At 43.6% G+C, this 25,990-nt stretch overlaps 1 protein-coding gene across 1 annotated transcript in view; it reads left to right on the top strand.

Moving 5' to 3' along the window:
* The window catches only part of LOC131197469 (mitogen-activated protein kinase kinase kinase 3-like), a 105,473-nt gene that overhangs the window by 54,293 nt on the left and 25,190 nt on the right, over positions 1-25,990 (top strand). The window contains exons 4-10 of the mRNA XM_058181577.1: positions 6,313-6,356; positions 7,310-7,409; positions 13,011-13,124; positions 16,028-16,139; positions 23,722-23,855; positions 24,120-24,193; positions 25,393-25,460. Of these exons, the coding sequence (XP_058037560.1) occupies positions 6,313-6,356; positions 7,310-7,409; positions 13,011-13,124; positions 16,028-16,139; positions 23,722-23,855; positions 24,120-24,193; positions 25,393-25,460 (646 nt within the window). The remainder of the gene's footprint in view (positions 1-6,312; positions 6,357-7,309; positions 7,410-13,010; positions 13,125-16,027; positions 16,140-23,721; positions 23,856-24,119; positions 24,194-25,392; positions 25,461-25,990) is intronic.

Below are 25,990 nucleotides of genomic sequence, written 5' to 3'. Positions count from 1 at the left end.
ACTAATTTTTTTCGTAATGCCCTCCCGGAAAATCATCAATCCCTCTGGCATCAGCCATCTGAAGCCTACTCCCTTCTGGTACAATTTGCTTGACAAAAAGTAATATTTCTTTCTCATTTCACGTACCTGTCTGGGAATCTGACCAAGGTTGAAATGGTGATTACTGTATTGGCAAGGGAAAAAAAAGCTTTTTAGTTTTTGGATCCCCTCCTCCTCCCTCCCAGTTTTTCCATTTCTGCCATTTTGTGTTTTATCTTCCTTTGAAATATAATAAAGTTGATTAAAAAGGAAAGATAGCCAACTAGAGGAACATACGGTTAATTTTACTGTTAGACAGCTACCTACAAAAAAAAAACACCTTGCTGACATGTGCAAAAAAGAAAGTGGATCATCACATTGATTTTGAGACAACCGCTTTAATTTGACCCAAACCAATAATCCAATCTGGAAAATCAATTTGATTTGGGGATTAAATGCAGTTGGTTTTAATTCACGTATCTGAGTGCCCTTGGGTTTATAAAATCCTGCTGTTAACCCCTGTGGTCAGCAAGGACCAAGGCACATTAAAAAACAACAACACTGAATTATAGATTCGGGATTGAATAATGCAGATTCTAAACCAAAAACGCCATCCTGCTTTTCCCATCACTATAACAACATCTGCTTGTTGATGAAAACAAACACGTAGCTGCGCTCCAGGGTGTAGCAGCTCTCTGAGTTGAATTCAACCCTATAGCAGCCTGTGCTGAAAAATGATTCAAGATGTTTAGGATATTCACGAGGTCGCTAACAGCTGTCGTGCTGTCCAATGAGCCAATATGGCTTTGATTGACAGTGGAATTTAATTTTTATGGAAACCGATGCACCAGTGGGGTGGGGAGCAGGCAGAACTTGGCAAGCAACATCTTGGGATAACTTGAGAAAAGTTGGAGAGTAGAGATTAGTTTTCTTATTCTTTTCCCTTCTCTTCTAGTCTGTTTTACTCTATTTACTCAATCCTTCTCTTCTCTTCTCTCTCTTCTCCTCTCCTCTCCTCTCCTCTCTTCTCCTCCCCTCCCCTCCCCTCCCCTCTCTTCTCCTCCATCCCATTATTCCATTCCATTCTATCCCATTCTATCCCATTCCATTCCATCCCATCCCATCCCATCCCATTCCATCCCATCCCATTCTTCTCTCTTTCTTGATTTTCTTCTTCAGTTTTTTTCCTTGTCTGTTTACCTTTTATTCTTTTGTTTTTTAAAAAATATCAGTAAAGTTATAAAATTACAGAAAAATGACAGGCAGAAGATTAGCAGAGGACATCCATGAATACTGATTAACTTTTGGAACAGATGGTGAACTTCATGACACGTAGGCAGTGATGGGATTCAAGTAATTTAACAACCGGTTCTCTGCCCTAATGATTTCTTCCAACAACCAGTTTGCCAAACTGCTTACAAAGTTAATAACCGGTTCTCCCCAAGTGGTGGGAACTGGCTGAATCCCACCACTGCACTTAGGTATAATTAACCAAAGTTTCCGCAGGGAAACTCTCAGCATCGTAGACCAAGCCAGGTCCCAAAAACACTAGACAATGCCTTGAACTCAAACAAAACAGCCATCATCGGGCACATAGAGAAAAACATTTGCACACCGTTCAAAAGAACAATAAAAAAAGGTGTTTTTTTTTTTAAAAAAAAGAAACAAATAGACCATAATTTCAGCTTAACCAAGGAAATACTAAGGAGAAAAACCATATTGCCTCCAACACAGTAGTAATTTTCTCTCTCAGAATCTCTAGGTAACACCAAAGTTCAGCAAAATATTCAAAGCTAACTCTGCTAATGAAGCTGGCTTCTGTTCAATGCTGGTCCAAAAAGGACCGGGATACAAAATGGTTTTTGTTTCCCTTCTCGTTGGGGCCTCTTTTGCCCATGCTTGTTTTCCTAGCAAGTGGGGGGGGGCGTTTTACCCAGCAAAGTTTTCCTGAAGCCTCACTTGTATTTCTCTTCTCGCCCGGCCAACTGCTGTTGTGTGTGTTGCGTGGTGTGTTTCCCTTGGCCCTTAACAAAAGGAGGTCATTGTTATTGTTTCACGGTGAAGAAAGAGGATGCAGCTCGTATGTTTCCTCTCTTCTGGGTCTGCTTTAAACAAGCGCTTTGTCCATTTCCAGCAAAAAAAATGTTCCTAACAGTTGAGCTGCTCTGCTCAACAAACAAATATCATTGGGTCTTAAGGATTGTCTTCCCTCGGTTGTCCAAGAATTACAGGCAGGTTTCTTCGCAAGGCAAATTTGAACTCTTTTATTTAGACCAAGGATGGGGAACTAGGGCCTTTTTATGACCTGTGGACATCAACTTGCAGAATTCCTGAGAAAGCTATAGGAGATGAAGTCCATGAGTCACAAAAGAGCCTTAGTCCTCCTCCTCTGACTTAGACCCTCAGTGTCTTTTCAGGAAAGTTCTTAGGGGTAGATTAAGATGAGGAAGACCACAGATGAAGAACATCACAGATGACTTGTAGGGGGAAAGTTTGGGGCTTTGTATTTCAAGGTATAGGGAGTAGAATAGAATAGAATAGAATAGAATAGAATAGAATAGAATAGAATAGAATAGAATAGAATAGAATAGAATATTAGGATGGAGTTGTGTAGAATAGAATAGAATAGAACAGAACAGAACAGAACAAAATAGAACAGAGAAGAGAGAAGAGAATATAGAATAGAATAGAATAGAATAAAATAGAATAAAATAGAATAAAATAGAATAAAATAGAATAGTAAAAATGGAATGGAATGGAATGGAACAGAATAGAATAGAATAGAATAGATAATGGAATGAAGAATAGAATAGAATAGAATAGAATAGAACAGAACAAAATAGAACAGAGAAGAGAGAAGAGGAGAATATAGAATAGAATAGAATAGAATAGTAAAAATGGAATGGAATGGAATGGGAATGGAATAGAATAGAATAGAATAGAATAGAATAGAATAGAATAGAATAGAATAGAATAGAATAGAATAAATAATGGAATGAAGAATAGAATAGAATAGAATAGGATTGAATAGAACAGAACAACAAAATAGAACAGAGAAGAGAGAAGAGAAGAGAATATAGAATAGAATAGAATAGAATAGAAAGAATAGAATAGAATAGAATAGAATAGAATAGAATAGAATAGAATAGTAAAAATGGAATGGAATGGAATGGAAGGGAAGGGAAGGGAAGGGAAGAGAAGAGAAGAGAATAAGCTGGAAGGGACCTTAGAGGTCTTCTAGTCTAGCCCCCTGCTTAAGCAGGAGAACCTATACCAGTGATGGCTAACCTTTTCCAGACCAAGTACCCAAAGCATTTGCATGTGGCCGAACCCCCAAAGTGCAATGCATGTGTGGCCCCCCCGCACAGGGACACCCCCACACATGCGCAGCGGAGACCCAAAAACCACCTGGCTGGCGGGAAGGCACATGCGCCTGTGCGGCAGAGCTGAACTGGGTCGACGGCTCGCGTGCCGTCGGAGAGGGCACCTGCGTGCGACCTCTGGCACACATGCCTTAGGTTCGCCATCACAGACCTATACCATCTCAGACAAGTGACTGTCCAGTCTCTTCTTAAAAACCTCCAATGATGGAGCTTCCATGATTTCTGCAGGCAAGTTCTGTTCCACTTGTTAATTGTCCTCACTGTTAGGAAATTTCTCCTTAATTCCAGGTTGCTTCTCTCTTCGATTAGTTTCAATCATTGTTTCTTGTCTTGTCCATGTTATATTAATAGAGGGATAGAATCAAGATCACATGAGGTGCTAGTAGCGCCCTACGAAGTCTGAGTAAGGCCACACTTGGAATACTGCATCCAGTTTTGGTCACCACAGTATAAAAAAAAAAGATGTTGAGACTCTGGAAAGAGTGCAGAGAAAAGCAACAAATATGATTAGGTAGCTGGAGGCTACAAATTTGAAGAACAGTTGCGAGAACTGCGCGTGGCTAATTTAATGAAAAAGAAGGACTAAGGGTGACATGATAGCAGTTTTCGGATATTTGAGGGGCTGCCACAAAGAAGAGGGGTCAAATTATCCTCCAAAGCACCTGAAGGTAGAACAAGAAGCAACGGATGGAAACTGATCAAGGAGAGAAGCAACTTAGAACTAAGGAGAAATTTCCTGACAGTGAGAACAATTAACCAGAGGAACAACTTGTCTCCAGAAGTTGCAAATGCTCCAACACTGGAGGTTTTAAAGAAGAGACTGAACAGCCACTTATCAAAAAAGGTGTGGGGTCTCCTGCTTGAGCAGAAGTTGGATTAGAACAGGGGTCTCCAACCTTGGTAACTATAAGACTTGTGGACTTTAACTCCCAGAATCTGGGATTCTGGGAGTTGAAGTCCACAAGTCTTAAAGTTGCCAAGGTTGGAGACCCCTGGATTAGAAGTCCTCCAAGGTCCTTTCCTATTCTGTTATTCTGAAATCAATCAACTTCAGCCAGTTCTTGATGCAGGCCACATTAGAATGTGATCTTTTTAATACACACAGTTCCGCATAAATAGACGTCGAACTGAATCTTTCTCACTGCCGCGACATATTTTCGGGCGCATAGAATGGAAGCATGGAAACTGCTAATCATGTTCTGGATAAACCTCAAGAGAGAGATAAGAAGAGTTTTCAGGAAAAGGCGTCATCTGTTCGCCCCTCTAGGAATTCTCCTGTTTAGATACCAGCAGTGCGAGGCTGATCTTTCCAAACGATGGACGCTCCCAAATATAGGTTGCCCTTTTTCCATTCTGAAAAGAAACCAGAGGGAGAAAAAGGAGAGAGAGAGAGAGAGAGATACGATTGTAATTCATTTCTGCATTAAAAAAAAGAACGTTTAAGAATATTGGCCCCACTTAATTCTCCAACCAGTTGTAGATTTTACGGAGCAGTTTTACGTACCTGGTTTGCAAGAAATGGACATGTGTTTCCAAAGCTTCCTGCTCGAGGAACAGCAAAATGTTAAGATTTGCGCTAGTGTGCTAGTTTGCAGAACAGCAATTCTAGGCCTCGTTGAGAGGAAACAAATTCACACAGCATGCTAAATTACATCCTGGTTTGTTGCATTATGTTATCGGTGCACTCAACCAGCTGATTCAGCACCAGAAGTGTTTTTGTTTTTTTTAAGGGTTGCCAACGGGGAGGGGGGTCTTCACTGGGTCCTTCAGAAATGCAAATTATAAGATGTCCCTGCCCAAACATCCTTATTCAATTTGGGGAGGGTGAGCTGCACGATATTGCATACACCAAGTAAGGAGAGGGGGCGATGGATGAATTGGAGCCGAGGCTGAATACCTAACACCAGGTATTGTGAGAAGACCAAAAGGACAGTCTGCCTGTTTCTATCTATATCTTTATCGGCTATGTTTACCATCTTACCATCTATCTATCCATCCATCCACCCATCCACCCACACATCCGTTATCCAATCATATCTATCTATCTATCTATCATCCATCCATAGGTATCCATCCATCTGTATCTGTCTGTCTATCTGTCCATCCATCCATCTCTCTCTCCCCACCCATATCTATCTATCTATCTATCTATCTATCTATCTATCTATCTATCTATCTATCTATCTATCTATCTATCTATCTTCCATCCATAGGTATCCATCCATCTCTCTCTCTTCCCATCCATATCTATCTATCTATCTATTTATTTATTTTTTGCATTTATATCCCGCCCTTCTCCGAAGACTCAGGGCGGCTTACACTATGTCAAGCAATAGTCTTCATCGATTTGTATATTATATACAAAGTCAACTTATTGCCCCCAACAATCTGGGTCCTCATTTTACCTACCTTATAAAGGATGGAAGGCTGAGTCAACCTTGGGCCTGGTGGGACTTGAACCTGCAGTAATTGCAAGCAGCTGTGTTAATAACAGACTGTCTTAGCAGTCTGAGCCACCAGAGGCCCTCTATTTATTTATCTATCTATCTATCTATTTATCTATCAATCTATCCCATCCATATCTATCTATCTATCTATCTATCTATCTATCTATCTATCTATCTATCTATCTATCATCAATCCATAGGTATCCATCCATCTGTATCTGTCTGTCTATCTGTCCATCCATCCATCTCTCTCTCTCTCTCCCCATCCATATCTATCTTTCTGTCTGTCTGTCTGTCTATCTGTCTATCTGTCTATCTATCTATCTATCTATCTATCTATCTATCTATCTATCTATCTATCCCATCCATCCATCCATCCATCCATCCATCCGTATCTGTCTGTCTGTCCATCTATCCATCGATATCCTAGTTAATGGTTTTCTGTCTCTACTTATCTCCCATAGTTGCGGAATGCTAGGATCAAGTTTGAGCATGATGGAGAAAAAAGGTACATTTATTTATTTTATTTATTCATTAAATTTCCCCCTTACAAGTCACTCGGTTGGGTCTATCAAGTTTAGGTATTTTGCCTGTTTTTGCTGAAATTTAAAAACCGTAACTCATCAGTAAATAAAGCCCAACATTCTTTCCTTTATTGGGGTGTTTTCTCAGAAAGTTGTCCTCCTTCAGGTATCTGTGCAAATCGATTATATAGTACTGAGATGCGCGTAATATTTTTAATTATTCTCTCATGCTTATATGCTGCTCCTGTTGAAAATAAATAAATTCCATTTAATTAAAAGCGTTGAATGTGGCCCTTCCAGTCAATTTTGCAACTTTGGGTGGTGGACAGTAGATGGAACCAAAAGCATTTCAGTTAAAATCCAAATTATTACTCAGCCAATGACTCTGAACAGCTTACATTCTTCATTCCAACCGCGATAAGATTAAAATGCAGCTATGCCAATTTATTAAATGCATTTGGTTTGTTAAGAATTGAGTAGGAGGGCAGAATTTCTCAGCTTCGGATGAAAAGGCACAACTACTGTAGGTAGTCCTCGTCTTATGACCACAGTTGTGGCCAAAATTTTTGTTGCTAAGCAAGACAGTTATTAAGTGAATTTTGCCCCATTTTACAACCTTTCATGTTAAGTGAGTCACTGCAATTGTTGAGTTAGCAACACGGTTGTTAAGTGAATCTGGCTTCCCCATTGACTTTGCTCGTCAGAAGGTCGCAAAAGGGGATCGCGTGACCCCTTAGCAACCGTCATAAATATGAGTCAGCAGCCAGGCATCTGAATTCTGATCACATGACCATGAGGATGCTGCAACAGTTGTAAGCGTGAAAAATGGTCGTAAGTCACTTTTTGGTGTCCATTGTAAACGAACTGTTGTAAGTCAAGGACTTGGTAGGATGATGTTAACTGTTTTCAAAAACGCCTCCTCCTCCTCCTCCTGCAGGATTATCCAGTTCCAGAGGCCGGTTAAGTTCAAAGATGTTTTGCAGAAAGTCATGGATGCTTTTGGGCAGCTGATGGATTTGCATTATGCGGAGAACGAGGTAATTTCGTATGTTGCTTCTTTCTCTGTCTCTGCTGTTCTCTTGCTCTTCATGTGGCATCTGTCAGTCACTACGTCCCATGTTTTAAAATCCAGTGCAAAAAGGACTTCCAAAAGTTAGAGAGGCGTCATATCTCTTGCTATAGCCAGAGATATCCAACATAGGCAGCTTTGAGACTTGTGGAATTCAGCTCCCAGAATTCCCCGGTCAACATGCTTTAAGATGGGTGGACTTCAACTCCCAGAATTCCCTGGTTAACATGCTTTAAGAGGGTTAGACCTCAAGTCCCAGAATTCCCTGGTCAACATGCTTTAAGATGGGTGGACTTCAACTCCCAGAATTCCCTGGTCAACATGCTTTAAGATGGATGGACTTCAACTCCCAGAATTCCTTGGTCAACATGCTTTAAGATGGGTAGACTTCAAGTCCCAGAATTTCCCGGTCAACATGCTTTAAGATGGGTGGACTTCAACTCCCAGAATTCCCTGGTTAACATGCTTTAAGAGGGGTAGACCTCAAGTCCCAGAATTCCCTGGTCAACATGCTTTAAGATGGGTGGACTTCAACTCCCAGAATTCCTTGGTCAACATGCTTTAAGATGGGTAGACTTCAAGTCCCAGAATTTCCCGGTCAACATGCTTTAAGATGGGTGGACTTCAACTCCCAGAATTCCCTGGTTAACATGCTTTAAGAGGGGTAGACCTCAAGTCCCAGAATTCCCCGGTCAACATGCTTTAAGATGGGTGGACTTCAACTCCCAGAATTCCCCAGCTGGCGTGCTTTACGATCGGTAGACTTCAACTCCCAGAATTCCCCGGTCAACATGGTTTAAGATTGGTGGATTTCAAGTCCCAGAATTTCCCGGTCAACATGCTTTAAGAGGGGTAGACCTCAAGTCCCAGAATTCCCTGGTTAACATGCTTTAAGAGGGGTAGACCTCAAGTCCCAGAATTCCCTGGTCAACATGCTTTAAGATGGGTGGACTTCAACTCCCAGAATTCCTTGGTCAACATGCTTTAAGATGGGTAGACTTCAAGTCCCAGAATTTCCCGGTCAACATGCTTTAAGATGGGTGGACTTCAACTCCCAGAATTCCCTGGTTAACATGCTTTAAGAGGGGTAGACCTCAAGTCCCAGAATTCCCCGGTCAACATGCTTTAAGATGGGTGGACTTCAACTCCCAGAATTCCCCAGCTGGCGTGCTTTACGATCGGTAGACTTCAACTCCCAGAATTCCCCGGTCAACATGGTTTAAGATTGGTGGATTTCAAGTCCCAGAATTTCCCGGTCAACATGCTTTAAGATGGGTGGACTTCAACTCCCAGAAGTCCCCATGCTGGCCAGGGGACTTAAAGTCCACAGTTCTTAAAGTTGCTGTGGTAGGATACCTCTACTTTATCCAATAGCTGTTCTGCAGTCAGAAGTTCTGAATGACCCATGAAAAATCAGTAACGAAATAAACCTGCAGGATGCTTTTAGTTTTGAAATTCCTTTTATTCTAAGACGGGGCTTTTGCGAGAGTTTATTTTGGGTTTCTGCCCCTTTATACACTCCCTTTTAGCTTCACGGACTTGAGTCCTGGTTTAAACAGGGGGAGAAAGAAAGCCATGAGTCAGCATTTTGACAGCTTTTGTTGCCTTCCTGCCTTACATTAATGTACTTATTCAGTGTCTTAGATTCAGGAAAGCTGTGCTTGTTTCCTGAGTTTGCAACGTGCCAACTTAAGACTCCCGGTTTGCATGCATCTAAATTTAGGCCAGTATCTGGTAGAGATTGTCCGTGCACACTGACAGTTTCCCGGGCATGGAGAATCCAATTTTTCTCAGGTTTTGGCAACGGACAGAAGTCAAGAGCAAGGCCCCACCGAGTATTTTTTTTTTCAACCCGAGGTCTTTTGAGGCTGGCTGCGAGGGTCCGTGAAGTCCTGAGAAACAGAAAGAAGGCTGTAGGATATTTTTATTTCCATATTTTGAAAGATTAATGGGCATTCCAAGTGAAAGGGGGGGGGGAGGCGGCCCTGGAAGTGATGTGCAAGCAAGTGCCAAAGGAAAGCGGTTAAAAGAAATTCCAAGCAGGGACTGCACATGAGGGATCGTAAATTGCACAGCAATCTTAAGAATGTAAATTTAATTCTCGATTCCCCTTTGCTGGGAAAAAGAGAAGATCTTCTTCGGAGTAGGACTCTCTTGCCAGGTTAAAGTGAACTCTGCCACCGATTCTAATCATTGCAAGAATGGACAGCTGATATTCTTCTCAGTTTAATTTCTTATTTCCTACGGAAATCTTCAACCAGGCTCTTAAGGAGTACAGCCAGATTATTCTGCAGCTCGAGAAGAAGTTGAAGGATTATCAAAGAGACTACATGTGTCCCCGTTTGTGGCAGCTCTGTTCCATTCTGCACCCCCAGAAGAATGTCGTGTCCCCCCCCCGTTCCCACCCCCCCAGCATGCTTCAATGTTTACAGGTCTATACAGGTAGTCCTCGGTTTACGACCCTGACTGAGCCCGAAATTTCCAATGCTAAGCAAGACCGTTGTTAACTGAGTTTTGCCCGGTTTGCTTGCCACAATTGTTAAGTGAACCTGGCTCCCCCACTCCTCCCCAATTAACTTTGCTTGTCAGAAGGTCATAAAAGGAGCTCACGTGATCCCGGGACACTGCAGCCATCATAAATACGAGTCAGTTGCCAAAGACTGGCAACTTTGGCAGATTTTGATCACGTGACTATGGGGAATGCCGCCCTGGTGTTAAGTGCGAAAAACGGTCGCAAGTCACTTTTTCAGTGTGGTTGTAACTTTGAGCAGTCACTAAATGAATGGTTGTAATTTGAAGACTACCTGCACACACACACACACACACACCCCTTCATATTTTGTGTTTCACACTTTCCTGTACCATTCACAGATTACCCCTAATAAAATTACCGCCGCTGCTCCAACCGGGTGGCAGGGTATTAAGTTTTAGATGACTCAATAAGTGAGCCAATTTGTAGGCACGCCAGAAAAAAAATATGCAAAAAACCCCGAACGGATTAATAACTTCATCCAGTGTTAGGAAACCTGAAAAACGTGACTGGCGTTGCTCCTGTTTCTTCCCATTATTCTTACAACAGCCTTTAAAACAGTGGTTCTCAACCTTTATAGTGCTGCGACCCCTTTAATACAATTCCCCACGATGTGGCAACCCCAACTGTAAAATTATTTTCGTTTTGAATTTATCGCGCCTGAAGCCGTATTGGCTAGCGATCTGAACTGCTTGCGATTGCCTTGAGGACGGAGGCATTAAAGCGGAGACTCCTCCCCTATTAAGTTTATCGCGCCTGAAGCCAGATTAGGCTAGCGATTGGGAGTGATTGCAGCTGGCTTGAGAGGGAGACATCGGAGCAAAGATTTCTCTCTTTTTTAATTCATCGCGCCTGAAGCCGAATTCGGCTAGCGATTTGAAGAGCCTGCAGCTGGCTTGTGGAGTCAACCATTGGAGCGTGATTCTTCGACTTGCAAGTATGCTTCCCATATTTCCGATGATCTTAGGCGACCCCTGGCAAATCGTCATTCGACCCACAATGGGGTCCCGACCCACAATGGGGTCCCGACCCACAGGTAGGCAGTAAGATTCCCTGGTCCAATGAAAACATGGAGACTATGGGCAGCTTAGCTTGTTTGCAGCAGAGGTGAGAAATGAGCCTCCCACATCTTGACTTTATGGATGAACTATGCTTTGAATTACCTTTAAAGTGCAAACTTTCAGAATTCGAATTTATTATGCAAAATTCTAATCCAAAGGAAACGGGAGACTTTGAAGTTCTAGCCAAAGCACAGGCACAAAGCTGTCCAGATGGTGTTGAGCCAGTCAATTTCTCTCAGCCCTCGGAAACAGGCAATGGCAAACCACTTCTGAAAAATCTGGTTAACAAAACTGGCCAAACAATGATTTGTTCCGGCAGTCTCCCAAGAACTGGACACAATTTGAAAGAAAGAATCTTTGTGTCAGAATAGAGCAAGAAGGGGTCTTGGAGGTCTTCTAGTCCAACCCCCTGCTCAAACAGGAGACCCTATGCCATTCCAGACAAGTTGAAAACCTCTGGCGATGAAGCACCAACAACTTCTAGTGGCAAACTGTTCCACTGGTTAATTGTCCTCACTGTTAGGAAGTTTCTCCTTAATTCCAGGTTGCTTCTCTCCTTGATTAGTTTCCATCCGTTGTTTCTTGTCCTGCTTTCAGGTGTTTTGGAAAATGGGGCCCTTCTTCGTGGCAGCCCCTCAAATACTGGAACACAGCTTAAAAAAAAAAATAATTTCAAAAATCCATGAAAAAAATAATAATTCCAGGCAGCCATAACGTTGTAACCACTTCAGAAATCAAATACAGGCAATTCCTTGACTACAACCAACATGGAGCCTGCGCATCACAGTTGCAATGATCGCTAAACGGTTGGTCATGTGATCAACTGCAATTTATGACCTCTTTTTTTTTTTTTTACAGTTGGGAATTTCAAATGTTTTTCTATGAGCACAGCATTGCCAAAACCAGGAAATGGCTGCTAGTTTTCTGCAAAACCATCATAAAACAGAGTCACGTAACCGCGGGACCTTGCCAACGGCTGTAAATGTAGTCTCTTGCCAATCACCTGAAGTTTTATGGTTGCAAAAGAGAGTGGGAGACTTATCAGAAACTTCAAATCTGGGTCATCAAGGGAGGTCTCTCAAAACTGTTCATAAGTTGAGGACTATCTGTGAAGCCATTGCAGTTCTCTTTTCTATATATTTCCCCCGAGGATCCTGCGCGTTTCTAAACCAAGCTAAACAAACAAGCCTCTGGATCAGCCGACAATTGCAGAGAATTGCATTGTATCGGGAGTACTGGCAGTCCTTGACTTACAACCCTTCATTTAGTGACCGCTCAAAGTTACAACGGCATCGGAAAAAAGTGACCTGTGACTGATGTTCACACTTAACGACCGTTGCGGCATCCCCGCGGTCACATTATCAAAAAAATAAATAAATCAGAGGCTTGCCAACCGACTCATATTTATGATGGTTGTAGGGGTGTCATGCGACACACACCCACACACACACACACACACACACACACACACACACACCGTTTTGCAACCTTCCGACAAGCAGAGTCAACGGGAAAGCCGGATTCGCGTTTAACAATCGTGCGACTAACCTTAACCGCTCCAGCGATTCACGCGGCAACTCTGGAGGAAAAGTCGTAAAACGGGGCGAGCCCCCACTGAACAACTTAGCAGTGGAAATTTTGGGGTGATAAGTCAAGGGCTACCTGGATTTATTCCAGCAGAATGAGAGACCACTTGGTGGCTGTCCTTTCCTAAGTAATTGTTTGGATAACTTTTATTCAGTTCTTCCTTGAGGGAGTGTTATGATGGAATAAAAGGTTATAGGTCGTGGTGTTCGTTCGTGGTGTTTTCCAGTAGAATGCTCCACTGGCTTTGCACCGTTCCAGGTTCAGCGGCCCCAAAACCCTGCCATTCCCAAGCTCCCCCCCACCCCACCCCACCGGCCTTCGGCCATTTCCTGCCTTTTCTCTTGTTTGCGACTCAGCTGCCTGGTCCGTGTTTGTTCAAATCTTTTTCCAGCTCCTGATTCCCCTGAAATCACAGGAAGATTTGGATCGAGCCGTGGAACATTTGGACCTCAGCCCTTCTCTGAAAAGCTTGAGGGTGTTTGTGAAAACTCCAAAGGAAACAAATGTGAGACCTGTTTCTTCCCCCCCTCCTACTTTTTTTTTTATTTGTCTGCTTTTATTTGTGTACAAAGCAAAAAAGGCCATGTGGTCATCCAAAGGAGCGGAAACCCTTGTATATTTTTGATGATTGCAAAGTTAGAAGCAAACCCGCTCTGGGAATCGGTGTTTGGCAACCTCATTTTTCCAAGCCTTTATTGGTACGGGAAGTTTGTGCTTTGCAGGTAGCCCTCAACTTGCAAACACTTGTTGAGTGACCGTTTAGTTACAGCGGCGCTGAAAAAAAAGTGACGTACGACCGTTTTTCCACATTTATGACAGTTGCAGTATCCCGGTGGTCCTGTTATCAAAATTCAGATGTTTGGCAACTGGCTCGTATTTATGGCGGAGGCAGTGTCCTGAGATTATGTGGCTCCCTTTTGCAACTGTAGCGCTACCCCCAAAAGGCCCGCTGGAGTCTGGGTTCTCCTGGCCCTCTTGGTATGGTCGCTGGTTCACATTGGTACCTTGCTCATACACCTCTACTGGCCTGAGCCACATAGTGGAGTGGTGGTCAGTCTCCTCTCAGCAGGCAGGTCACTTGGTGGGGTGACGGTCAGTCTTTCTCCAGCCGGTGGGTCACGTGATGAGATATTATTCAGGTGGCTGGTCGGCCCTTCTTCCGTTCTCTCTCTCTCCTTCCACCACCTCTGCTCCTTTGTGGATTCCTCTGCTTGCCCCACAGAAGCCTCTCCTATCCCCTTCTCTCCCACAGGCTTGCCCCGTAGAAGCCTCTCATTTCCTATCCCCATCTCTCCCTCAGGCTTCCCCACATAAACCTCTCCTCTCCTTCTCTCCCTCAGCCTTGCCCCGTAGAAGCCTTTCCTCTTCTATCCCCTTCTCTCCCTCAGGCTTCCCCACAGAAGCCTCTCCTCTCCTCTCCCTTCTCTCCCTCAGCCTTGCCCTGTAGAAGCCTCTCCTCTCCTATTCCCATCTCTCCTCAGGCTTCCCAAATAAACCTCTCCTCTCCTCTCCTTCTCTCCTCAGCCTTGCCCCGTAGAAGCCTTTCCTCTTCTATCCCCTTCTCTCCCTCAGGCTTCCCCACAGAAGCCTCTCCTCTCCTCTCCCTTCTCTCCCTCAGCCTTGCCCTGTAGAAGCCTCTCCTCTCCTATTCCCATCTCTCCCTCAGGCTTCCCCAAATAAACCTCTCCTCTCCTTTCTCCTTCTCTCCCTCAGCCTTGCCCCGTAGAAGCCTTTCCTCTTCTATCCCCTTCTCTCCTCAGGCTTCCCACAGAAGCCTCTCTCCTCTCTCCTTCTCTCACTCAGCCTTGCCCTGTAGCCTCTCCTCTCCTATTCCCATCTCTCCCTCAGGCTTCCCCAAATAAACCTCTCCTCTCCTTTCTCCTTCTCTCCCTCAGCCTTGCCCCGTAGAAGCCTTTCCTCTTCTATCCCCTTCTCTCCCTCAGGCTTCCCCACAGAAGCCTCTCCTCTCCTCTCCCTTCTCTCACTCAGCCTTGCCCTGTAGAAGCCTCTCCTCTCCTATTCCATCTCTCCCTCAGGCTTCCCCAAATAAACCTCTCCTCTCCTTTCTCCTTCTCTCCCTCAGCCTTGCCCCGTAGAAGCCTTTCCTCTTCTATCCCCTTCTCTCCCTCAGGCTTCCCCACAGAAGCCTCTCCTCTCCTCTCCCTTCTCTCACTCAGCCTTGCCCTGTAGAAGCCTCTCCTCTCCTATTCCCATCTCTCCCTCAGGCTTCCCCAAATAAACCTCTCCTCTCCTTTCTTCTTCTCTCCCTCAGCCTTGCCCCGTAGAAGCCTTTCCTCTTCTATCCCCTTCTCTCCCTCAGGCTTCCCCACAGAAGCCTCACCTCTCCTCTCCTCTCCTCTCCTCTCCTCTCCTCTCCTCTCCCCTTCTCTCCCTCAGGCTTGCCTTGTTTTACGCTAATTAGCATTCCCTCATTAGCATCACCTGGATATATTTTTAGCATTTGGGTACCTTTGTGCTTCATTCCCAGTTAGCTCTCCTTATTTGACAAGTAGAATGATTCCTAATCCTTCTAATACAGGTAGCCCTTGATCTATGACCACAATTGGGACCAGACATTTTTGTTGCTAAGCAAGGTGGGTTTTTTTAAGCAGCTCACACCAGATTTTATGACTGTCTGGTGAATCTCTGTAGTTGTTAAATGAATCGCACAATTATTAAGAGAATCCAGCTTTCCCTATTGACTTTAGCTTGTCAGAAGGTCGCAAGGTTGACCTTGGGACACTGCAATGGTCATAAATACGAACTGGTTGCCAAACATCCCAATTTGGCCATGGGGATGCTACTAAGACACTTTATTCAATGCTGTTGTAACTCTGAACAGCCACTAAATGAACTCTTACAAGTCAAGGACTACCTGTACAGAGCGGATGTTAGGCAGGCGCTACCCAGCTTTTCCCTGATTGTTCAGTGATGTCATCTTAAATAGATCACTAGATTCCACTTGATTCCCCCACTAACTGAGCGCTGGAGCCCCCTGATACGTGGTGTCATTTCTTGCAACAGCTGAGACAGTTGAGTCATTACTTCAGGAGTGAAATCCAGCAGGTTCTGACAGGTTCTGGAGAACCGGTAGTGGACATTTTGAGTAGTTCGGAGAACCGGCAAATACCCACCTCTGGCTGACCCCAGGAGTGGGGAGGGAATGGAGATTTTGCAGTATCCTTCCCCCAGAAGTGGGAAGGGAATGGGGATTTTGCAGTATCCTTCTGCTGGAATGGGGTGGGAATGGAGATTCTGCAGTATCATTCCCGTGCCACGGCCACCAAGCCACACCACACCATGCCCACCAAGCCACGCCCACAGGACCGGTAGTTAAAAAACATTTGGATTTCACCACTGCATTACTTGTTCGGTGGGAACTGCCAACAACTTTTGTTCGTTTTCTAGCTCCTGCAACCCAACAACACCAAGCAGCATGAAATGAGGATATCTAAATCCATGGGAGATATACTAGGATCTCTGTATAAAGACACCGAGAGGACACGAAAGCATTCAACAGGTTAGTGAGATGAAGTTGTGCAGTAGACCATGTTCTACTGAGGAGGTCCAGTAAATCCCACTCTTGTACCTGAGTAGATAGTGCTGCTGTTCTTTCCTCAACTTTCACTGTTTCTCAACTTGGCAACTTTAAGCTGAGTGGACTTCCAGAATTCCCCAGCCAGTTATGAATTCTGGGAGTTGAAGTCTTCTCAAAGACTCTTAAGGTGGAGAAACACCAGTCTAAAGAAACACTTGTCTAATGGCAGCCCATAAACTCAACTCTAGACCAGTGAAAAATCTTTACCCCTCGAAATACCCTATCTGTGGGGTCCTTGGTACTCTGTGAGCTTGGTGGCACTTTTTTTTGCAGGTGTTTCATTACTAAACTAGGGAACACCATGTGCCACAACCTTGAAGTAAAAATATTCTCTTCTATGAGTAATATCCTGTCTAATTGTCAACGTTCCTAGAATGGCTTCCAAAGCTGACACTAATAATATAATGTAATGTAATGTAATGTAATGTAATGTAATGTAATGTAATGTAATATAATATAATATAATATAATATAATATAATATAATATAATATAATATAATATAATATAATATAATATAATATAATATAATATAATATAATATAATATAATATAACAACAGAGTTGCAAGGGACCTTGGAGGTCTTCTAGTCCAACCCCCTGCCCAGGCAGGAAACCCTACACCATCTCAGTCAGATGGTTATCTAACATTTTCTTAAAAATTTCCAGTGTTGGAGCATTCACAACTTCTGCATGCAAATCATTCCACTTATTAATTGTTCTAACTGTCAGGAAATTTCTCCTTAGTTCTAAGTTGCTTCTCTCCTTGATTAGTTTCCACCCATTGCTTCTTGTTCTACCCTCAGGTGCTTTGGAAAACAGCCCAACTCCTTCTTCTTTGTGGCAGCCCCTGAGATATTGGAAGACTGCTATCATGTCTCCCCTGGTCCTTTTCATTAAGTAGGCATACCCAGTTCCTGCAACCGTTCTTCATATGTTTTAGCCTCCAGTCCCCTAATCATCTTTGTTGCTGTACCTTCCATGAAGAATAACATAGACAACCAAGGGTGTTCCATTTCTGGGATTGTTGTCAGAAGCTAGTAGAGCAAATTTAAGCCCCTGCTATCTTTTATCTAAGATAAGGCTCCCACCAATGAAATATCTTCTTTGAAGTCAACACCCCCCCCCCTGAATCCCTAAAACAATTAGAGGGCTAGAGACTAAACATATGAAGAGGTTGCATGTGCTCCATCACTCAAGGCTTTTAAAAAGAGACGGGACAACCATTTGTCTGAAATGATTTAGGGCAGTGATGGCAAACCTTTTCGACACTGAGTGCCCAAACTGGAACGCACATGCATGTTTGTGCGCCGGAGCACAGGAAACCCAAAGGCCAACTGGCCAGTGCACACATGCCTGTTTTTAAGGGTGTTTTCAGGCCATCTTTTTGGCTGTTTTTCGGGCCGTTTTTCGGGACTCCAGCACTCGCGAAGACTAGCTGGCCGGCATGCAGATGGTGCACCTGCCCACAGAGAGGGCTCTGCATCAGTGGTGGGTTTCACTTATTTTTGCTACTGATTTGCAAGTGAACTGGGCAGGTGGGGGGAGCCTCCTACCACCCGAACCAGGTAGATGGGTGGAGCCTCCCGCCGCCGCTGCTACCGGTTCACCCCGAACCGGGGTGAACCGGTAGCAAGCTACCACTGCTCTGTGTGCAGCAAGCCATCACGGATTTAGGGTATCCTACTCGAGCAGGCAGGTTGGACTAGAAGACCTCTAAGGTCCCTTCCAACTCTATTATTCTATGTCCCAAACTATAAGCCATTGTGCTCCATCAGCAAGGCAGCTTGACCTCCGCTGCTGTTTTCCACATGTTTTGTGAGTGCACATCTCACCACTGCAGGATGCAGTGCAGACCCAGCCAAAGATAGACTAGTGTAGATCCATAACTGATACTTCCACAATTCTTTGGTCTGTTCTAGGGCAGGAGCGTCCAATTCAATTTCATTGAGGGCTGCATCAAGGCTTTGGTTGACCGCAGGGGGCTGGGTGCCACAAATTGCTGGCATGTTTCCTCTTAAGACTGGGTAGACCGGGCCGAAGCTATGCTGGCCTGAACTTTCCTCTTCGCATTGAGTAGACCAAGATGGCCCAGTGGGCTGGATCCAACCACTTTGTGGGCCAGACGCGACCCGCGGGCCTTGAGTTTGAAACCCCTGTTCTAATGACACTGTTAGGAGTTGAAAACCCATCTTCTGTAGCTGGTCAGTTTGCAGGGAAATTTGTCTAAGACAAGGGTGGGCAATTAATTTTCCCAAGGAGCCACGTGAGAAACTGTTGTGGAGGCCTGAACCAATAAAGGCGTTTAAAGTGCATAGGTACATAGGTAAATCGGAAAAAAAAAATCATTTTAAGATAGAAAGGCGCGATAGCTTAGTAGTTAAAGACACTGCGCTTATCACCCGGAGTGCTCAGAGCCCAGGTTTGAGGCCCGAGCGCCGCACGACAGGGTGAGCTCCCGTTATTTAACCCAACTCCAACCCACCTAGCAGTTAAAAAGCATGCAAGTGTGAGTAGATAAATAGGTACCACTTCAGTGGGAAGGTAATAGCATTCTGTGCGCCTTTGGCATATAGCTGTGCTGGCCACATGACCACGTAGGTGTCTGGACAGCACTAATCTTTATCTTTTATCAAAATAAAAGCAATCCATGAGGCTGGATAAGGACAGCTAAAGAACCATAAAATGCCCAGGAATGATCTAAGCGTGGAATTAGAATTAGAATTGAGCTGGAAGGGACCTTGGAGGTCTTCTAGTCCAACCCCCTCTGCTCAAGCAGGAGACCCTATCCCATTTCAGACAAATGGCCGTCCAGTCTTTTCTTAAAAAATCCCAGTGTTGGAGCACCCACAACTTCTGGAGGCAAGCTGTTCCGCTGGTTAATTGTCTTCATTTTCAGGAAATTTCTCCTTAATTATAAGTCACTTCTCTCCTTGATTAGTTTCCATCCGTTGCTTCCTATCCTGCCTTTGGGAGCTTTGGAGAATAGCTTGACTCCCTCTTCTTTGTGGCAGCCCCTCAAATATTGGAAGACTTCTATTATGTCACCCCTAGCCCTTCTTTTCTCTACACCAGCCAAATGAATGTTAAACAAATATTTAAATGGATAGGATAGGATGGATCAGGGGTCTCCAACCTTAGCAACTTTAAGCCTGGCGGACTTCAACTCCCAGAATTCCCCAGCCAGCAAAGCTTAAAGTCCGCCAGGCTTAAGGTTGCCAAGGTTGGAGACCCCTGGGATGGATGGATGCATGGATGGATGGATAGGATTGGATTGGATTGGATTGGATTGGATTTGGATGAATGGATGGATAGGATTGGATTGGTTTGGAATGGATTGGATTGGATTGGATTGGATTTGGATGGATGGATGGATGGATGGATGGATGGATGGATGGATGGATGGATAGGATTGGATTGGATTGGATTTGGATGGATGGATGGATGGATAGGATTGGATTGGATTTGGATGGATGGATGGATGGATGGATGGATAGATGGATGTATGGGATTGGATTGGATTTGGATGGATGGATGGGATTGGATTGTATTGGATTGGATTTAGATGAATGGATGGATGGATAGGATTGGATTGGATTGGATTGTAATGGACTGGATTGGATTGGATTTGGATGGATGGATGGATGGATGGAAGAATGGGATTGGATTGGATTGGATTGGATTGGATTTGGATGAATGGATGGATGGATGGGATGGGATTGGATTGGATTGGATTGGATTTGGATGAATGGATGGATAGGATTGGATTGGTTTGGATTGGATTGGATTGGATTTGGATGAATGGATGGATAGGATTGGATTGGATTGGATTGGATTTGGATGAATGGATGGATGGATGGATAGGATTGGATTGGATTGGATTGGATTTGGATGGATGGATGGATGGATGGATAGATGGATGTATGGGATTGGATTGGATTGGATTGGATTTGGATGAATGGATGGATTGGATTGGATTGGATTTGGATGAATGGATGGATAGAGGCAGGTAGATAGGTATTTATTTATTTATTTATTCATATTTTTATACCGCCCTATCTCCCTAGGGACTCAGGTAGGTAGGTAGGTAGGTAGATAGATATAATATTTAAATTAAATTAATATTTAAATAGAGTTTAATGAATATTTTTCATCCCTATTACTACAGCGGCCTTAGTCCTTTCGCTGTGAGGTTGCTAGAAGGCCAAAAGCATAGATAATCTTTTTTTTTTATTTTTCAAAACAATTACGTAGTTGTTTTTTTTTTTGTTGTTTTGTGTTTTCTCCTTTACGTTGCCATTGAACTTTTGCCCAGGATATTAGGAGGTATTTGGTGAAGCTGTCTGAGAAACAAAATGTGCTTGGTCTGTTGTTCCATGTAGCCTCTGTAGATGTCATCGTGTGCTTGAACACCATGTGTATGTTTTGGTGCTGTCCTTCGGGTTGCCGGCCGGGCTGATTAGCCGACCAATGACATTTGGAGATAATATATATATATTGGCTGCTGGCTGAACACCCAAAAGACTCTTTTTTTGAAGAAGGAAAGGCAGGACATAGCAAGAGGTCTCCCTCAATGAGCAGACGGGGAAAAATATGTGAAAGGGAGCAGAGTATCAAACCTACAGTGATGGAGGATAGCAACTCTTCCTTCCCACCATGGTTGAGAATGACCAGACAAGGTAACTTTGCTTTCGCTCCGCTCTCCCAATAAATCAGGGTTTGTTTGTTTTTAAGCTTTTGGGAGTATAGAGGAAGAAAGAATCACAAAGTTTGGCTCCAATTTTCTGTGGGAGGAAAATAATCTAGAGGCACTGAGGGATGTGGATAGGTGGCTCAGCTTATTCCAGTTTTGAAGGCTGATATAGGTGGGTCCTTGACTTGAAATGATTAATTTAGCAAACCGTGTGAAGTTACAATGACCCTGGGGGGAGAAAAAAAAAGTAACCGATGAGCAGATGGTAAGGCCACACTTGCATTCAGTTTTGGTCGCCGCGATGTAAAAAAGATGCGGAGACTCTAGAAAGAGTGCAGAGAAGAGCAACAAAGATGATTAGGGGACTGGAGGCTAAAACATAGGAAGAACGGTTGCAGGAACTGGGTATGTCAAGTTTAATGAAAAGAAGGACTAGGGGAGACATGATAGCAGTGTTCCAATATCTCAGGGGTTGCCACAAAGAAGAGGGAGTCGGGCTGTTCTCCAAAGCACCTGAGGGTAGAACAAGAAGCAATGGGTGGAAACTAATCAAGGAGAGAAGCAACTTAGAACTAAGGAGAAATTTCCTGACAGTTAGAACAATTAATAAGTGGAACGACTTGCCTGCAGAAGTTGTGAATGCTCAACACTGGAAATTTTTTAAGGTCTTGCGCTGAGCAACTATTGTGGCACCCTCATGGTCAAAATTCGGGCACTTTGCAACTGGAACGTATTTACAAGAATTGTAGCATCGCAAGGTTAGGTGTCTGCTATTTGTGACCTTCCTCCGACAAGCAAAGCCAACCAGGGGGAAACGAGATTTGCTTCACGACCATGGGGTTCACTGAACAATTTCAGTGAGTCGCATAACAACCGTAGTTATAAAATTGGATGCCTGCTCACGTAAAAACCACATGGCTTAGCAATGAAAATTCTCATCCCGGCGGTGGTTGCAAGTCAAGGACTACATGTGTAGTTGAGGAAAGGAGGTGGTGGTGGGAATATAATACTATGGTTGGAGTATCTAATGCAGGGGTCTCCAACCTTGGTCCCTTTAAGACTTGTGGACTTCAACTTCCAGAGTTCCTCAGCCAGCTTTGCTTTGCTGGCTGAGTGACTCTGGGAGTTGAAATCCACAAGTCTTAAAGGGACCAAGGTTGGAGACCCCTGATCTAATGCTTCCTTCTGTCCATCAAAGGATAGCAGATGTTGGATCTAGTATGTATTTTGAGCTGAATGTGGGAGCCAAAGCTATAGGGAGATATTAGGGATGATTCTAGTTCCAATAATTGTGTGTCACAGTCAGTATTGAGTGCGGGAATCTGTATTTCTAAACAGAAGAACCTCAAGAAGAAGAGATAGAAAGGAACTAGGAAGCATTTTTCCCAAGACAAAGGAAATAAACTGGGGTATGTAAAATTGAGAGGATTTCCAAAAAGAAGAGGGGCTGAGATGCCACCAGCTTTCACACTGTGGGTTCAGCCTTTGATATTTATTCATTTATTACATTTTTATGCCGTCCATCTCCTCTATAAGGTATAACTCTGAGGCTGTTACAAGTTCTATCTAATGCTGGAGTTCAGTTTCTGTCCCTTTCAGCCTGTATGATCTGTTCAAAAATATCTGTGGGTTTTCAGAAGACCCTTTTCACTCTTGTTCTGGGCCAGAAGGATGAGCATGGAGTCGGTTTAGCAGTTCCAGTAGGTGATGGATCAAGGAGGGAACCAACCTAGGAGAAATTTCCTGACAGTGGGAGCAATTAAACTTGCATTCAGAAGTTGTGGATGCTCTATCACTGGAAGTTTTCAAGAAGAGATTGGACAACCTTTTGTCCAGAATGGTATAGGGTCTTCTGCTTGAGCAGAGACTTAGACTAGAAGACTTTCAAACTCTGTTCTGTTATTAGCAGTGAGTTCATCCCTTGGTAAATTTTATATATTTGTTAAAGGTTCCAGATTTTTTTCTTGGCATGGAAGATCTCTAAACCAGGGGTCTCCAACCTTGGCAACTTTAAGACTTGTGGACTTCAACTCCCAGAATTACTCAGCCAGCTTTGCTCGGAGTTGAAGTCCACAAGTCTTAAAGTTGCTAAGGTTGGAGACCCCTGCACTAAACTATGTCTTCTGTCTGAAATGGCTACCTTCCATAGGGTTTGGTCACGACATATGAAGGCTTTAGAAAGCTGTAGCCCAAAACATCTGTAGGAGGAACCAACTGAGGCCAATCTTAGCAGGACAGAGTCTACTGTGCTTCCATTGAGGGCAAATTCTTACATCCATTCAATGTCACAGTTGGCATGGTGCATGCAAATTGCTGTACTAGGCATGCAAAAAAAGAATTAGGGGTGACATGATAGCAGTCTTCTAATATTTGAGGAGCTGCCGTAGAGAAGAGGAGGTGAACCTATTCTCTAAAGCCCCTGAAGGCAGAACAAGAAGGAATGGATGGAATCAAGGAAAGAAGCAACCTAGAACTAAAGAGAAATTTTATGATAGTGAGAACAATTAACCAGTGGAACGACTTGCCTCCAGAAGTTGTGAGTGCTCCAACACTGGAAGTTTTTAAGAAGAGATTGGACAACCATTTGTCTGAAATGGTATAAGGTTTCCTGCCTGAGCAGAGGTTTGGACTAGAAGACCTCCAAGGTCCCTTCCAGTTCTGTTATTCTGTGTTTTGCTTTCTCATAATTCTTTTATTTTCCTTGCTGCCCGACAATCCCTTGTTTAGTGACTCCGTTGCCGGATTTGTTCCTTTTTAAGGCCACTCTCCCTTCCCCATGATCTCTCCATGATAACTTCTGCCTGTTTTGCAGGATCTCTGCATACCGGCAGGAGTTCTCCGCCTCCTGGGAGCGTTCCTGAAGAGCAGCAGCAGATTGCCCGTCAGGGATCGTACACCAGCATCAACAGCGAAGGAGAATTCATCCCCGAAACCATGGAGCAAACTGTAAGTTGCCTTGGAAAACTCAGAAAGTGAATCAGATGCCAGAAAAGTCCTTAACTAGTCCTTAACTTTTCCTAGTGGCAGAAGGGATAAAAATGGGTTCTATCAGCTTGGTTTAGCCCCATGGAGATCCTTGGGAATCGTCACAATTTAAGTGCCCTTCTGTTACATTCTGCTTGGTTAGCATAGCACGTGCTTAAACGGGGCGATTTCAAACGTATTCTGAAACCCTCGCTCTTATTTCTCTCCTCCTGTTTTCTCTCAAAGTTGATGGACCCATTTATCAGCCCAAATAGCTCGCTTTCTAACAGTTGTCAGTCCCTGGATCGATCCGTAGACAGGTAAGAACCGGAAAGTTTAACCATAAGTTTCCATATTTTCTTTCTTATTCCTTGAGGGCGTCTTCAGTACAAGTTATAGTGGGTGGTCACAAGAGATTGGGGGGGGGGGGAGGGGGAGGGGGAGGGTCTGTCTCAGGGGTGGTGTATGACTTCAAAAATATCCCCCCGCCCCCCCAGAGTGATTTTCCTATGTGTTCGATTTCTCAAAGAAAGCTCTTTTTATTAAATGAATAACTATTAAGTATAAAGAATGAAGAGCAACAGTTAGTCCTCGGCTTACGACCATGACTGTTGCTAAGTGAGACATTTGCTAAGTGAGTTTGGCCCCGTTCTTTGCGACCGTTCTTGCCACAGGCGTTAAGTGAATCACTTGCAGTGGTTAAATTAGTAACACTAGTTATTAAGCCAATCTGGCTTCCCCCATTGACTTTGTCCGAAGGTCGTAAAAGGGGGTCACATGACTGCGGGATACCGCAACCGTCATACCTATGAGTCGGGTCACGTGACCCCTGCAACCGTCATAAAAATGAGTCAGTTCTCAATCATCTAAATTTTGGTCACATGGCCATGGGGATGCTGTTAATGGTTGTAAGTGTGAAAAGCAGTCATAAGCCACTGTTGGAACTTCGAACAGTCACTAAATGAAACGTTGTAGGTCGAGGACTACCTCTATTAAGATGGAGCTGCTGATTTTTTAAGGGGCTCTTTTTATTCTCTGGTTGGTTCTAGGTCATCAGTCTACGGAATCCAGATCACGGCTGTTCCAAAAGTGCTTTTGCAAAAGGCAGTTGGTTTTTCCTTGAAGACGTTTTGCTCCTTATCCAGGAGGCTTCTTCAGTTCTAACCTCAGTCCCCCAGTTCTAAAATTCTTTGGTTAGAACTGAAGAAGCTTCTTGGATGAGAAGCAAAATGTTTTCAAGGGGAAAAAAGAATCCAAGAAATTCCATTTGCCTTTTGGAAAAAGCACTTTTGCGATTTAAATCATTTGTTACACACCATGCCTCTGGTTGTTTTTTTATTAGGACAACATGCCTAACATTTTTATAAGGAGAGATAGGCAATGCTGATTTTAAAATTCATGCAGGAATTTAAAATGTTATGCATTGTTAAGATTTTTAGTCTGAGTAATTGCAGATAAATAATAAGCTATGTTGGCAGCTGAGCACATCACTCTACGTCTAATTTGATTTTTTGTGCAGCCCTTCTTTCAGCAAAACTCAAGTTTCAAGAAGAAAAAGAGAAACCAAAGACAGCTTCGAGTGCCTGGGTAAGAATGCTGAGTTATTGTACTGTATGAATATTGTATAAAATAATTGTATTATTGTACAATAATAAGTATTGTATAATGCTTATTGTATAAGACGGTATGGTTGACTTCAACCAAGAAGGATATTTAGATAATCCTTGACTTATGATTGGAGCCAGAATTTCCATGCTAAGCAAGGCGATTGCTAAACTTTTTTGCCACAGTTGTTAAGCAAATCACTGCAGTCGTTAAGTGAATCAAGCAGTTGCTAAGTGAATCCAGCTTCCCCCCCATTGCTTGTTGGGAGGTCCAGCTGAGAAGGTCTCAAATGGGGAATCGCGTGACCCTAGGACATTGCAACCTGAATTTTGATCATGTGACCATGGGATGCTGCCATGGATATAAGTGTGAGGAGTGGTTGTAAGTCACATTTTTCAGTGCCCTAGTAACTTTGAACAGTCACTAAATGAATGGTTGTAAATTGAGGATTATCTATACCCAAAATCTCACCAAAATCTTAGAAGGCTAAAAACGAGTGGAAATTGCCGTAA

This window comes from Ahaetulla prasina, chromosome 4 (assembly GCF_028640845.1).
Source record: "Ahaetulla prasina isolate Xishuangbanna chromosome 4, ASM2864084v1, whole genome shotgun sequence".
NCBI lineage: Eukaryota > Metazoa > Chordata > Lepidosauria > Squamata > Colubridae > Ahaetulla > Ahaetulla prasina.
Note: the sequence above shows the minus strand (reverse complement) of the source record. Positions and strands in the feature narration are given on the sequence as shown.